Source organism: Protomyctophum bolini (assembly GCF_963924005.1).
Source record: "Protomyctophum bolini genome assembly, chromosome: 13".
In the NCBI taxonomy this organism is placed as follows: Eukaryota; Metazoa; Chordata; class Actinopteri; order Myctophiformes; family Myctophidae; genus Protomyctophum; species Protomyctophum bolini.
In genome coordinates this window covers 17,941,170-17,955,110 of record NC_137874.1, presented here as the reverse complement: position 1 = coordinate 17,955,110, position 13,941 = coordinate 17,941,170, and the positions used below count along the sequence as shown (strand labels likewise).

The 13,941-nt window shown below is 41.9% G+C and overlaps 1 protein-coding gene across 2 annotated transcripts in view; it reads left to right on the top strand.

Annotated features, from left to right (window-relative positions):
• The window catches only part of cblb (Cbl proto-oncogene B, E3 ubiquitin protein ligase), a 73,441-nt gene that overhangs the window by 19,525 nt on the left and 39,975 nt on the right, over positions 1–13,941 (top strand). For both annotated transcript variants that reach the window (XM_080779752.1, XM_080779753.1), the window contains exons 4-5: positions 3,280–3,426; positions 6,205–6,361. In XM_080779752.1, coding sequence (XP_080635878.1) covers positions 3,280–3,426; positions 6,205–6,361 — 304 coding nt within the window. The remainder of the gene's footprint in view (positions 1–3,279; positions 3,427–6,204; positions 6,362–13,941) is intronic.

Genomic DNA, 13,941 nt, shown 5'->3' with positions numbered 1-13,941 from the left:
GTTTTCATGTTCTTCCCATGTCCCCTAGTATAATTTAGGGTAGGTACGCTCACAAAAACATGCAGTAATCCTGGTCTCTAAAATACCCTGGTCAGCTGGGGCGCTTGATGGGGGGGAAAGGAATTGGTTGGAATAACGTGTTCCTTCCACGTCCATGTGTTTGCCTGTTATGACATACTCAGAATTGGGACGCTAGGGTTGAAGTGGTTATGAGATAAGATACACTTTATTAATCTCCAAGGTTACAGCAGCATGGAGTAAAATAATAAACAAAACGAAAAAACAACACAAACAATATACTCAACAACACTCATAAATCCTTCTCAAACATACACGCACATACTCACAACCCCGACCCTGCACATCACCACACACAAACGTGCTCACACACGAGCAAACCGGCACAGCAAAAGACGCATGAAACTATGAGTTTATAGTTTATACCAGGGGTTTTCAACAGGTGGTCCGTGGACCACTGGTGGTCCGTGAAGGTATTGCATGTGGTCCCTGACCATGCATTTAGTAATGTAGCAAAGTGAGTTTGTATTTTCTTCCATGGAACAGTGCACTAAACCTTTTGTGCCAATGTTATCAGAATTACTGGGAAGTCTGAGGTTAAGAAATTCCACAGAAAAGGGAGATAGAATCTCAAGAAGGGTGGAGGGTGAAGCTTGCCTGATTGAGTCATCATTATTAGGAAATGTGCCCATATAATCATGTCATCATGTGCTATATCTTGCACGTATTTGGCATTTTTACTATACTATTACTATTATTAAAATAGTTCAAATAGCCAATCTACAAGCTCATAATGTGTGGATGTAGTAGATCGGCTAGTTGAACTATTTAAAAATATTTTTCAAGATAGTAAAATATGGCAAAAAGGTTTAGGGATAAAGGTTAAGGCATGCCCAAGATAGGGCCACATGTGTCAGTACTGTATATCAGTTAAGTCCGTGGACCATCGTTTTAGAAACAGTATTCCATAGCAAGTATTACGAAAGCACTAATCTTAGCCCATATCCCATTGCAACACAACAGTGGTCCCCAGGTTGATTCTTAGTCAAGGTGGTGGTCCCTGGTTCACAATCAGTTGAAAACCCATGGTTTATACAATTATCCATCATCTGTCTTAAATTTGCACACACATTATTTGAGTGAAGTTACTTTCTTTACTGCACATGCCATTGCATTACCATGGTTTGGTATGGAAGCTTAGCTTTTGGGAGACTCGCCAGTTGTCAGCCAGTTAGTGCTCTGAGTCTGATCATAGCATGAGAGGAAGGCTAGCTCCTCTGCTCTGTTCTGTTCTTGTATTATTGACTTGACTCTGGCAGTGGCATATTCACACATCATGGACTACCGGGATGTACACTACAGAACCATAGCAGATTAAGGACAGCTGTTGTAAAGGTTTCATAGGCTATAGAATAATATTGTCCACATGCCTCTGACACACATGTTCATTAGGGGTATAACGATACATTTTAAAAGTGATACGATACGTATCACGATACATGGTTAACGATACGATAGATGCACGATATTGGTTAAGTTAAATCTCTCTCAAATGTTAAGAAACAGCTTTTTTTCGTGACTCATGTTTGTGTAGCCTCCTGTAATGAGGTGTTGAGGGCATGAACCCCAGTCATCTCTATCTTTTGTTAAGCAATGAGCGATTAATCACTGTGGCTCTAAACAGACATTTGCATGCATCTATCTATTTATTTTGTACGTACTGTAAGCTCCTTGTGGGTTGTAAGGACCTGCTTTCAAATCCAACTGTGCATGTCTCCACCTGTCTTTGCCCTAGGTTTGCTGTTTCTCTACTTCTCTACTTCTCAATAAAGCATAAAATACAACGACAATGAAATTATCTTAGAGGAACAGAAAAAAGTTGTTCCTGCAAACTTGAAGGAAAAATAAAAAGTTGGTATGGGGCACTCTAAGTATATCGCATGCACACATGCACAGTTGCACACACGCACACTTGCACGTGTGCACGCACACTCACTCACACACACACACACACACACACACACACACACACACACACACACACACTCACGTAGCTTGTTATCAGCACCCCACAGGCAGTCTGCTCCCTTCCACACTCACACACACCTTGGGCAAAGTCACTCTGTTTAGTGTATGTGTATGTGTGTTGTTCCCTAGAGAGAGTGCACCAGCCCACTCTGTAATCTTGCAGGGAAATAGACAATTCCAGCAGTCCCTACCTTCTTCTTTAAACATCTCAGAATATTATTACATTATATGATAATATGGCTGGATTATAACATGCAGTACAAGCATTTTTTCTTCTTAGAAGGTTAGGGCTTTAAAATGCTGCTAATTTATAGGCAAGGCACGTTTATTTGTAGAGTACATTTACAATAACAAGGCACTTCAAAAAACATTACATAAAACATGAACTATTAAGACATCAAGACACAAAGTAATTTCAATAAAATGAAAAAAGTTAAAAATAACAGAAAAATAATAATTACAGTCAGAAGAATGATTAATATCTCAATTTTTTTAATTTAAAATAACTGAGAGTTGCAGCAGAACTGTAGTTTTCTGGGTGTTTGTTCCAGATATGTGGTGCATAAAAACTCTAAACCTAAAACATTCAATGCTTTATGAACCAACGGTAGTATTTTGAACTACCGTTTGACAGTCATGGAGTCAATGTACAGTATACACTTATAATGATCCACTTTCTTGGTAGATTAGTAGCTACTCGAGAGGCAGCAGCGTTCTGGATCAACTGCAGATCAATTTAGTAAGATACCTTTACAGTGCGTCTACTGAAGATGAATGCATGTTTTTCTTATGTTATGTTTATCTTTCTTATATACTGTACAAGTGCAAATGTAACTAAAAGTTGTTCAAATTATTATTATTATTGTATTTTTTTAACCTTAGTTTTTTTTTATCCTGGGGAGGTTTCTGAGCTTGAATGCTTTCCACAATGCCTTGCTTCACACTCACACAGACACATTAAAACCTGGGAGCTGACCAGTACAACCACAGTATTATACTGTTGGCCAGCAGCTCCACTGGAGCTGTTGGGGGTTCAATGCCTTGCTCAAGGGCACGGTAAGCAGTGGCCATTCACTTCCCCACCCAGATGTTTTTCTGCCAGGTCTGTGGGATCGAACCGGGAACCTTTTGGTCCCAAATGCGCTCATCTAACATTTAGGCCATCGCTGCTTATTGTGTTCTTGTAAGCTTCAAGCAATAACTGTTCCCTTTTCTTTTTTCTCCATTTTGTAGGAGAAACCTGACCAAGCTGTCCCTCATCTTCAGCCACATGCTTGCTGAAATCAAGGCTATCTTCCCTGGAGGACACTTCCAGGGGGACAACTTCAGGATCACCAAAGCCGACGCAGCTGACTTCTGGAGAAGATTCTTTGGAGAAAAGTATGCATGGCTCAATTAATCAGTTGACCAATCTGTCCATTATTTGTTGTGAAGTCTGCTGTCTGAAGCAAACCGTTTTCATACAGATTAGTGGATAACAACCGACAAGGACATTTACGCTGTCTAGTAATAAATACACCTTTTGTGTGTTTGATTAATAGTATATAAGTTGTTCTCTACCTGTGTACTGTAATTTACTTAGTATCAAATTAGATTCCAACTATTGAATTATTTGCACAACTCTCTTAACACAAAGAATCCCTCGTACAGTAGTATTGGCTTGTACAGTGTAAGGGCAGAACCATTTTGGTTGTGATAAGCAGCCTTTTTGTACGTGCACTTGTAGAACCGTGCTTTAACATACATGATGTAGCACCATCAGCAGGCCTGGAGTTTCATCATTTTAGGGGCAAGGCCACTTGGCATTTAGTGTTTAGTGTTGTCCTTTGCCTAGGTCGACTCCCTTTAACCCAGAAAGAGCAGTGAGATTCAGAAGCTGGTGTAATTCAATTTGACATGCTCTTCAGTTGCATAATGAGAGAGAGAGAGAGATTTCTTGAGTGATTGTTTAGTGAAGGAAGTGGCCTGTGTGACACTGACAGTATGGTCCACAGAGCCCAGTATTCCCTCAATAGGAAAAAATCACACCCGTGTGAACTGAGTCGTGCAACTCGTCTCTCTCTCTCTCTCTCTCTCTCTCTCTCTCTCTCTCTCTCTCTCTCTCTCTCTCTCTCTCTCTCTCTCTCTCTCTCTCTCTCTCTCTGTCTCTCTCTCATTAGCAGGCAACAGTGCAGCACTATCTCTCTCTCTCTGTTGCTGGCACAACAGCTCCACTTTTGCCCCTACTGGTACTCATAGTCACATAGGTTAGGACGGACGGACATTGCTGTTCCTTGGAGTGGTTGCACCACTCAAAAAGTTCACCACATACTGTATTTTGAATTGAGTGAAGATACAGTATAACATAGTCAGGCTTTCAAAAATAGAAAAAGACAAACTAATTTGTATTTTTCTTTAATCATGACAACAACAACATTTGGCAATTGGCCTCAGCTTAACCCATTAAAACCGGGAAATCATCGGTGTCATTTTAGATTTTAGTGTTACTGGCTATTAAAAAATAGCAGATGTACAAGCTCACACCGTGTCACTTTGTGCCGCGCTGCAAGCTTGTAGGATACATCTGCTATTTTTGAACATTTTTGAAAACTAAAAAGTTTCCAGCTGCTGACAGTGCCAGACCGGATTCATCTAGCTATGAATGACTGTCGTACAGTAACACCCCAACCCGAGCAAATTAAACTCCCAACAATAGATGTTCCATCCATACAAGATGTGCCCCTCGCTTCCGCTAGAGAACTGTCACTTCTGCTCGGCCCGTGCCCATGCTCTGCTCTGCGCTGCTCACAACCACTCCCCAAACTAATCTACTGGAGATTATTACAAACCTCAGCAGCTTCCTGCGGTCAGCGGGAAGGAACCGAGCTTGTCATCACTCCTGAGTGAAATGTTAATAGAGGTTCGTTCTATTGTGAAAGGACCGTGCAGCCTCGCACGGGAAGGCTCTCCCTAATACATTTTAGCCCAGTCACAGAATAGGCTTGTTCAATAGCAGACTTTGCCCAATCAGCAGTTAAAAAAGTTTCAAGTTGTACGCTGTGACCAGTTCTTACTATCATTTATTTTTATGCGTGTGCGTGTGTGTGTGTGTGTGTGCGTGTGCGTGTGTGGGTCTCAGTAAAGTGAAGATACAGTGATGCAACACTGGCCATGTGAAGTTAATCTACAAAGTCAAGTGCATATTAAAGTCGTGGTCAGCCATGCGTTGGACCACAGAGCCATGTTGCCATTAGCAGTGGAGTGGAGTTTAGACAGCCTTTGCTGATAGTGTCATGTAGTAGGACTTTGACATTCAGCACATTTGTAATGTTCTCGTTACATCTTTTCAATGCATCTTTAGGCTCACATTATGCAGTTAGGAAGCAGTTACTGTAGTACGTGTGCAGCATCCTTTTAGTTTTTATGGTCGCTCTTGCCTTGCGGTCAGTTTGCCCCTCTCTCCCTTTCTCCCCCCTGGCCTCCGTCTTTGTCTCAGTGTTGATTTCGTCGACTGAAACTACGTATGACGACACATTTTCATTCAAAAGACTAAGACTAAAACTAAATAAAAATTAGCTGTCAAAATCAACACTGCTCTGTCTCCTATTCTGTCTGAATCTGTCACTCCCTTTCTCCTCCTCTCCTGTCTCTCTCTCCTCCTGGCTGGAATCATCAGATTTTGCTCTCTCTCTCTCTCTCTCTCGCTCTCTCTCTCTCTCTCTCTCTCTCTGTCTCTGTCTCTGTCTCTGTCTCTCTCTGTCTCTCTCTCTCTCTCTCTCTCTCTCTCTCTCTCTCTCTCTCTCTCTCTCTCTCTCTCTCTCTCTCAAACATGTCTTCACAGTCACATTGCTGCCTAGTCTTCTAGTTCTTACTGGTGTAGAGCCAGGGTTAGGTGCACTGTGCATGGAACAACCTGTTACATCATTAAATATTGATGTTACTCATACCAGTGATTCTCTTTTAATTGCAGGGGCCAATGCTTTGATATGCATTAGGCCACACTCCCCCGTTTGATGCGACTTCTGTTTAGTTCCTTCACTTACTATAAGCCCCCACCCACACACACACACACACACACACACCAAGGGCGTCTGGGGACCCCACGTTGGGAATCAGTGACTTGTAAAAGTGTTGATTTGTTATGACATAAACACATTCTTTATTTTTCTGTCCTTACAGGACTATAGTGCCATGGAAAGTGTTCCGACAGTGCCTTCATGAAGTGCATCTCATCAGCTCAGGCTTGGAAGCCATGGCTCTCAAATCCACCATTGATCTCACCTGCAACGACTACATATCTGTGTTCGAGTTTGACATCTTCACGAGGCTCTTCCAGGTTTGTCAACAACTCTGTCACTACTCGCTGGTGCAGGTTGTCTAGGGTTCATGTGGTTAAGACTGAACGTCTGGTGCTGCTAGGGCTGCAACTATCCATTATTTTATTAGCAATTATACTATGCACGCACACACACACACACACACACACACACACACACACACACACACACACACACACACACTTCAAAGATTGCAGTAGGCGTGCTCAACTCAAAGCGCTTCAGGGTCAAACCCAGTGCAGATTCTTGACAACATGAACAACAAAGGAACCGTCGGCACTCGCGAACAAAGTTACAACCAATCTTGAATGTGCCACCGCAGCAATCACACACCAACGTACGCATCACATGTACGTTGTAACGTTCGTTTGGGATTGCTGCTGCTGTGCCACATTAAAGCAGTTTTTACTTTGTTCGCAAGTGCTAATGGTTCCTTTGCCTCACAAACGCACACACAGACACACAAACGCCCACGCCTGTGAGTTTGTTTTGCGACTTTTACGAACTTTGCATTGACTTAGGCTACATTCTTTCTAACTCTAACATTCTGTAACTGCTTTAAAAATCTAAATGGGGACACCATTGACTATCGAATAGTCCCTACCAATATTTCTTTGCGTTCTTAAATTATATCGTCTAATTCTATCTCATCAGATTCATCAGTCTAGGGATGGCTAGTGTGCATTGTGCATATTAAATGATGTTCATACAGTATCAGTATGTCAGGTTTTCTTTGCCTATATCGGGGCGACTGCTGAGATATCATCCTCTGAAATGTGTGCTCTACAAAGGGTTATAAATGACTGCTTCTCAAAGGTCGTTAGAGCACAGCTGGATGGGCTGAGCATGTGGCAGATTGTCAGCATGCAGCTTTTTAATTGCTTTCCAGTGTAAACATGCCTCTGATGCACGTCTACTAGCAGACGGTTGGTGTTTGCATTTGGACGACCTTTAACTTTTATTAGTTAAAGGTAGAGTACGTGATATGTTTGGGTTAAAACAAAAAGGTTTTGTTTTTGTTAAATGGTTAAAGCTCTATATTCTGATAATTCATTAGTGTTTGTTCAGTAACGGTGTATCTCATTGTCTTTCCAGCTCTTTAATAAACTGAAACATAGGTTTACAGGTGGGTTGCCAATTTCAGCCAATCAGGAGAGAGAACCTAATTGTATAGCCTTCCACTTAATTGATCATTCTGTATTCTGCATAAGTTCTATCTGCTGATTGGATGATATTGGAATCCTGACTTCCTGAAAATTGCATTTTCGGTTTACTAAAGGACTGGACAAACACCCGGGCCTATAGCAATGATTACTATCAGAATATAGAGCTTTTGCTTTTTATTTTATTTTATTAGACTGACAGGAAATGGGGAGAGAGAGATGGGGAGTGAAAACATATTATTATTTTAAAGCAAACCTTTTTAACTAAAAAGAAAACCTGCAAATCTTTGCTTCTGGGGGTCCCGGGCACAACATTTATTTTAGATGGGGGTCAGCGACCAAATCCATCCAGATTGTAGTACTGTAACTCCTGTAGTAACTCTAATGACCCGCTGTTGAAGACCCTATAGCTGCCCCAGACTGCTTTTGTTTCATTAATCAATATCAGGAGAATCCTGTTACCAGTAGCAGGACAAGGACAGCCTGGTGTCCCTATTTGTGTCATGTGAAATTTCCCAGGACATTCTCAAAAATATATCGGAAAATAGTAAATCTACGAACTCCCAATGTATATCACAGCGTACACTACAGCAGGGCTTAAAGTGGGGGCAACCCTAAGGCTTTATTTGTATTTGGGGCTTCCTGTCCATGTCATATATATCACTGTGCCATTTTTATTAGCTTCAGCAAACACCATGCAGGCAGCAGTAGAACAGAGGCAGATGGAGGTTTCATATCCCAAAGAAGTAGCTAGTGGAGGGGGGTGCAATTACTGCACCAGCCGGCCCATATGCTGGGGCTGCACAATATGGACAAAATACCTCCATAATTATGCCAAATATCTCAATACCGACAGGCAGAAACCTCTTATCTCCATATTTTAGCTTTTAGTGTTCTTTCGTAAATTAACGCCCTACTTGATCATACTACAGCGTCACATCAAAAGGAGCAGATCTAAATCCTGAAAAGTAACAGTTTTGGACACGAGGTTTCCAACCGACAGACTAGACGATGAACAATATGACTATGGGTTCACGCTTGCTTTGTGTAGCATATTATAGGTCCTTAACACTAATTTTTTTAATATTTAGTCTGACATTTAGAACTGATCTGGTGGAATCCCTGATAGTGTTGCTGTCTTGAGAAAACTGTGACTTTTCACGAAATGGAAAAAAGAACCTGTGTTCTAATGTAGAGTTATTCTTTTCATTTCGTCACAATCTCTTGTTTTTTTTCCGTTGCTTTTCATTGGTTCAATATTCATAAAACCCACCACAGACACGCTTAACTAACACTTAGCTTAACCACTTTGACATTGACTTTCAAAATGTTTCCAAAATGATGAAAAGAGCACATCTACAAGCTTGTACTGTACAATTAGACCGGCTACATTTGCTACTTTTTCGCAACACTCTCTGCGACGAAGCGGGGCGCTAATTTACAAAAAAGAAACATGGCGATACAAAGTGACTTAGTGATGTGTCGTTGTCTTGAGGATGTCATGCTACACATTGTAAGCATAACTTCACATACCAATGTGCTCATTATGGTGAGCACTACAGTATGCTGCTCAGGCTGTGTTACTGGTCCACATTTCTCACTGTGTTTGTACAGTAACATGTAAAATAGCCTGTGTCAATAACACACACACACACACACACACACACACACACACACACACACACAATAGCCATGTCGTATCATTTGATTTATGTGCCAGGGAAACCATTTAGGCTCCAACACAGTGACCTTTCCCGATCTCTATAAAACATCATAGAAAATCAAATGTGTGCTGCTGCTGATGCATTGTTTTTGGTAACACCTGCCGTACCTGATGAAACTCACTGATTTATAGTCTAAAAACCCAAAGGGCTATTATAGAGACCTTTGGAAAAAGGTCTTTCATTCTTTAACCTCAATGAACCCGGGAAAGCATCTGTGTCATGTTGTTATATTTGCGCTGGCTATTAAAGAGATATACAAGCTTGTTCATCTGCTATTTTTGAACATTTTAGAAAAATCGAATCAAATCGAATGACAAAAATGTTGACCACCAATTAAACCTTTCAGACTTATTTAAGTAGACCTGAGTTGGCTCTACAATAAATCTTGAATATTTTTGGCTAATATTCCCCCCAGTCCCCAGAATATGTATGCTGGGGTTCAAGTGGTTAATCCTTTAAAGAAAGGCCTTTAGCTCTCCTTTCGGTCCCTCAGGATAATAACAGTAATCCTGAATGCATTTCTATAGGACTTGTCCAGAAATAGTTTAGTGCTTTGACAGAGCACAATAAACAATGAAATGATACACTGAATGCTTATTCAGCCTGTGATGGATCTGGGCTGCGGTATATCTTTATTGTTTGACTTATCGGGCTGAGGTCCTGTTTAAATGCCTTTAGATTAATGCACTCCAGAACTCACCCGTCTTGTAAGCACAAGCACAGGAAACAGCATTGATTGTGCTTAAAAATGTCACTAAATCTTCTTTAACAATAACACGCACGCACACCCACACCCACACTTTTGTATTAGTGTACTATTATTATTATTTTGCCATGTTCAACCCTATCCATAACGCTCACAGCACCCCTGGCCTGAACACCACTAAACCTAGCCTCATCCTGTTGTGTCAACGGATTACTGGCCCATGTGGCTCCAAGATGGTGTGTGTGGGTGGAGAGAGAGAGAGACATTTTAAAACAATGTTTTAATTTGCCACAAACTTTGCAGTAGTACGAAGTACGATCCGTGTCACCACAGGCTTCTAGAGTTTGAGAGTCGTCTTCTCAAAACATTTCGATGTGAAGATTCAGGACAAAATACAATAATCATAAAAACAATACGCGTTGCGTACTGGCCTACTTGGAAGGATGTAAGTTGGAAATGCAAGCCCCACCCAGCAGTTATTATTATCTGCCTGTGTGCCTTTTATGCCCATATATGGAGTTCTTTGTCAGGCATTCCCAAATATGGAGTCTATGCAGACAATCATTGTGATGTCAGAACAGGCCAGCTCCATAAATGGAGATATAGGGGTGATCAGGTCCAGAGCCCGGGCAGAGGCTTTTGTGCTGGTTCTGGAGTAATCTGGACAACCGGCTAATCGACACTGGGCACTGCACTCCCTGTGGGGGTCTGGAACGTGTTTGTCGAATCTTAATATACCAGTAAGACGCCCTAAAGGGCAAGGTTGCGTGCACGCATCCGCCTGGGTGACGGCAGACGACAGACTGCTGGCCTTTGCCATGGGGGGGGTCAGATCAACATATGAAATGAATTCTGTACTGGCCATATATGGAGCGTGTCTTGAGTGTACAGGGATTGATGAGGTCAGATAAACATGGAGTGTCAGAACAGGAAGGGAAAGTTGGTTTGGAAGGATCAACATATGGAATGTCAGAACAGGTCAGCTCCATATATGGAGATCTAAGGGTTTGAGGTCAGATGTTGCTAGCCAGCTCCATTATATGCAGACCTAGGTGATGATCCAGTCTTCTCCATGTATGGTTATCCAGGGTTAGATGAGGTCAGTGTTGTGATCTTCATATATGGAGATGGCCATATATGGTGGTGTGACGTGTCATGAGGTGTGATGTCACGAGGCGTGACCATATTTGGAGGCGTGACTAGTGGGAGATGCAGGTTTTCATAGTAAAACCTACGGTTGCAAATAATAATACAAAATAAACAATTACAAATATTATTGAACGTGAACCTGGAATCCCGGGGTAAAAAGAAGCCAAATAAAGCAACAGTTTTTTGTCCAACTCAAGTTGAAGCAGTGTGTGTGTGTGTGTGGTGTTCTCTACCCGTAGCTTCCCGTCTCTGTACACAGCCCTGTATAATACGTCCAATCATTCTGTTAAAACCCATTCCTCCATTGCTGTGGCTGATGACGGCTGTTGTGGATGCAGTGATTCATACACAGTAAAAATCCTCAGTGTTGATTCTGTAGCCTACAAATGAAACCAAATTGGAGCCATAGACATGTTGTAACTCTGAGAGGGTACGAATGGAACCAAATGGATCCATAGACATGTTGTAACTCTGAGAGGGTACGAATGGAACCAAATGGATCCATAGACATGTTGTAACTCTGAGAGGGTACGAATGGAACCAAATGGATCCATAGACATGTTGTAACTCTGAGAGGGTACGAATGGAACCAAATGGATCCATAGACATGTTGTAACTCTGAGAGGGTACGAATGGAACCAAATGGATCCGGAAAGGGTCCTTTTGCTTCCACTTGTACAGTGGTGTGAAGTAAACCATTTACAGAGAGAAGTATTTGTACTTTACTTGAGCATTTCTAATTTCCAATACTTTTACTACTCCACTACATCTCAGATTACAAATATTGTACCTTGACTCCACTACATTTATTTGAAAACTTTAGTTATTAGTTACTTTGTGGATTTCGATTATTATTCCAAAACATACGTTAACCACTTCAACCCTACATTTCGGCCGAATGAAAATAGCGCTATGCAACGCATTGTGAGCTTCTAGATCGACTATTTTTATGCATTTGATACATTTGAAAACTTGTGAAATGGCACATTCTGCATAATGTCGTACTTTCACTTTTGTACTTTAAGTATATATTTTTGATATCAATACTTTTGTAGCCTACTTTTACTTAAGTAATTTTTTTATTCCAGACTTTTACTTGTAACAGAGTATTTCTACATTGCAGTAGGCCTATTAATACTTTCACTTAAGTAAATAATTTGTGTACTTGTACCCTCTCAGGATTGCAGAGTGTAATGAATCCAGGTTCAGCCTGTGTGGTCATTGAGGGCTGTTCCCAGTTCCCTCAACATCATGGAGGTTGACTCACTGGTTAGGAATCCTGCTAGGTGGCTAGGGACAGATCACATGATCACATGCTAGGTGGCTAGGGACAGATCACATGATCACATGCTAGGTGGCTAGGGACAGATCACAGGGATCACATGATCACATGCTAGGTGGCTAGGGACAGATCACATGATCACATGCTAGGTTTTTATTTATTTATTTTTCTCAATCTTTTTAATATTTCAACGAATCGTTGGACTACGGTAGATCGTTTAGTCTACTTATAGCTACTTAAGCACTGGCCTATTTAAAAAAAGGCATTTCATTATGTCTGTGATGCTCCAGTGTCTGTCTGATAATGTCCCGGTCCTGAGAGGCACCGGACCAGCGGTGGAACTCCTTTTGTTCTTGCCCAAATGTGTCATAGACAACTGATGTCATAGATTAGTTGTTCCCAAACCTTTTAGCCCGTGAGAAATTTGGCATCTCTCCGGCCAGGACCCAAACTAGTGAAAACGGCAGATCTACAAGCTCACAACGCGTCGCATGTGCATCTTGAGATCCACATGATTCGTTTTGTAATTAAGTAAGACGAAAGTTCCTGATTTTTTTGCAAATCTTTGAATATATATTTGAACTTTTACAACATTTTTAACTCAAATCTTTGCTTCTGGCACAAAGTATATTGAGATGGGGGTCCGCAGCCAAATACATATCATTTTGGTGGTCCTTGACATGAAGAAGTTTGAGACCCACTGGGGTAGGACGCCTACTGGTTGGCATGTAGCCCTGCCCGTTTACTATTATACATCTATACTGGGTCTGTCCACCAGAGTAGTATCAGTGATCACCCCATGGTTGTGTGATACAGTGTGCTCAGTGATCACCCCATGGTTGTGTGATACAGTGTGCTCAGTGATCACCCCATGGTTGTGTGATACAGTGTGCTCAGTGATCACCCCATGGTTGTGTGATACAGTGTGCTCAGTGATCACCCCATGGTTGTGTGATACAGTGTGCTCAGTGATCACCCCATGGTTGTGTGATAAGGTGTGCTCAGTGATCACCCCATGGTTGTGTGATAAGGTGTGCTCAGTGATCACCCCATGGTTGTGTGATACAGTGTGCTCAGTGATCACCCCATGGTTGTGTGATACAGTGTGCTCAGTGATCACCCCATGGTTGTGTGATACAGTGTGCTCAGTGATCACCCCATGGTTGTGTGATACAGTGTGCTCAGTGATCACCCCATGGTTGTGTGATAAGGTGTGCTCAGTGATCACCCTGTGGTTGTGTGATACAGTGTGCTCAGTGATCACCCCATGGTTGTGTGATAAGGTGTGCTCAGTGATCACCCTGTGGTTGTGTGATAAGGTGTGCTCAGTGATCACCCCATGGTTGTGTGATAAGGTGTGCTCAGTGATCACCCTGTGGTTGTGTGATAAGGTGTGCTCAGTGATCACCCTGTGGTTGTGTGATAAGGTGTGCTCAGTGATCACCCCATGGTTGTGTGATAAGGTGTGCTCAGTGATCACCCTGTGGTTGTGTGATAAGGTGTGCTCAGTGATCACCCCATGGTTGTGTGATAAGGTGTGCTCAGTGATCACCCT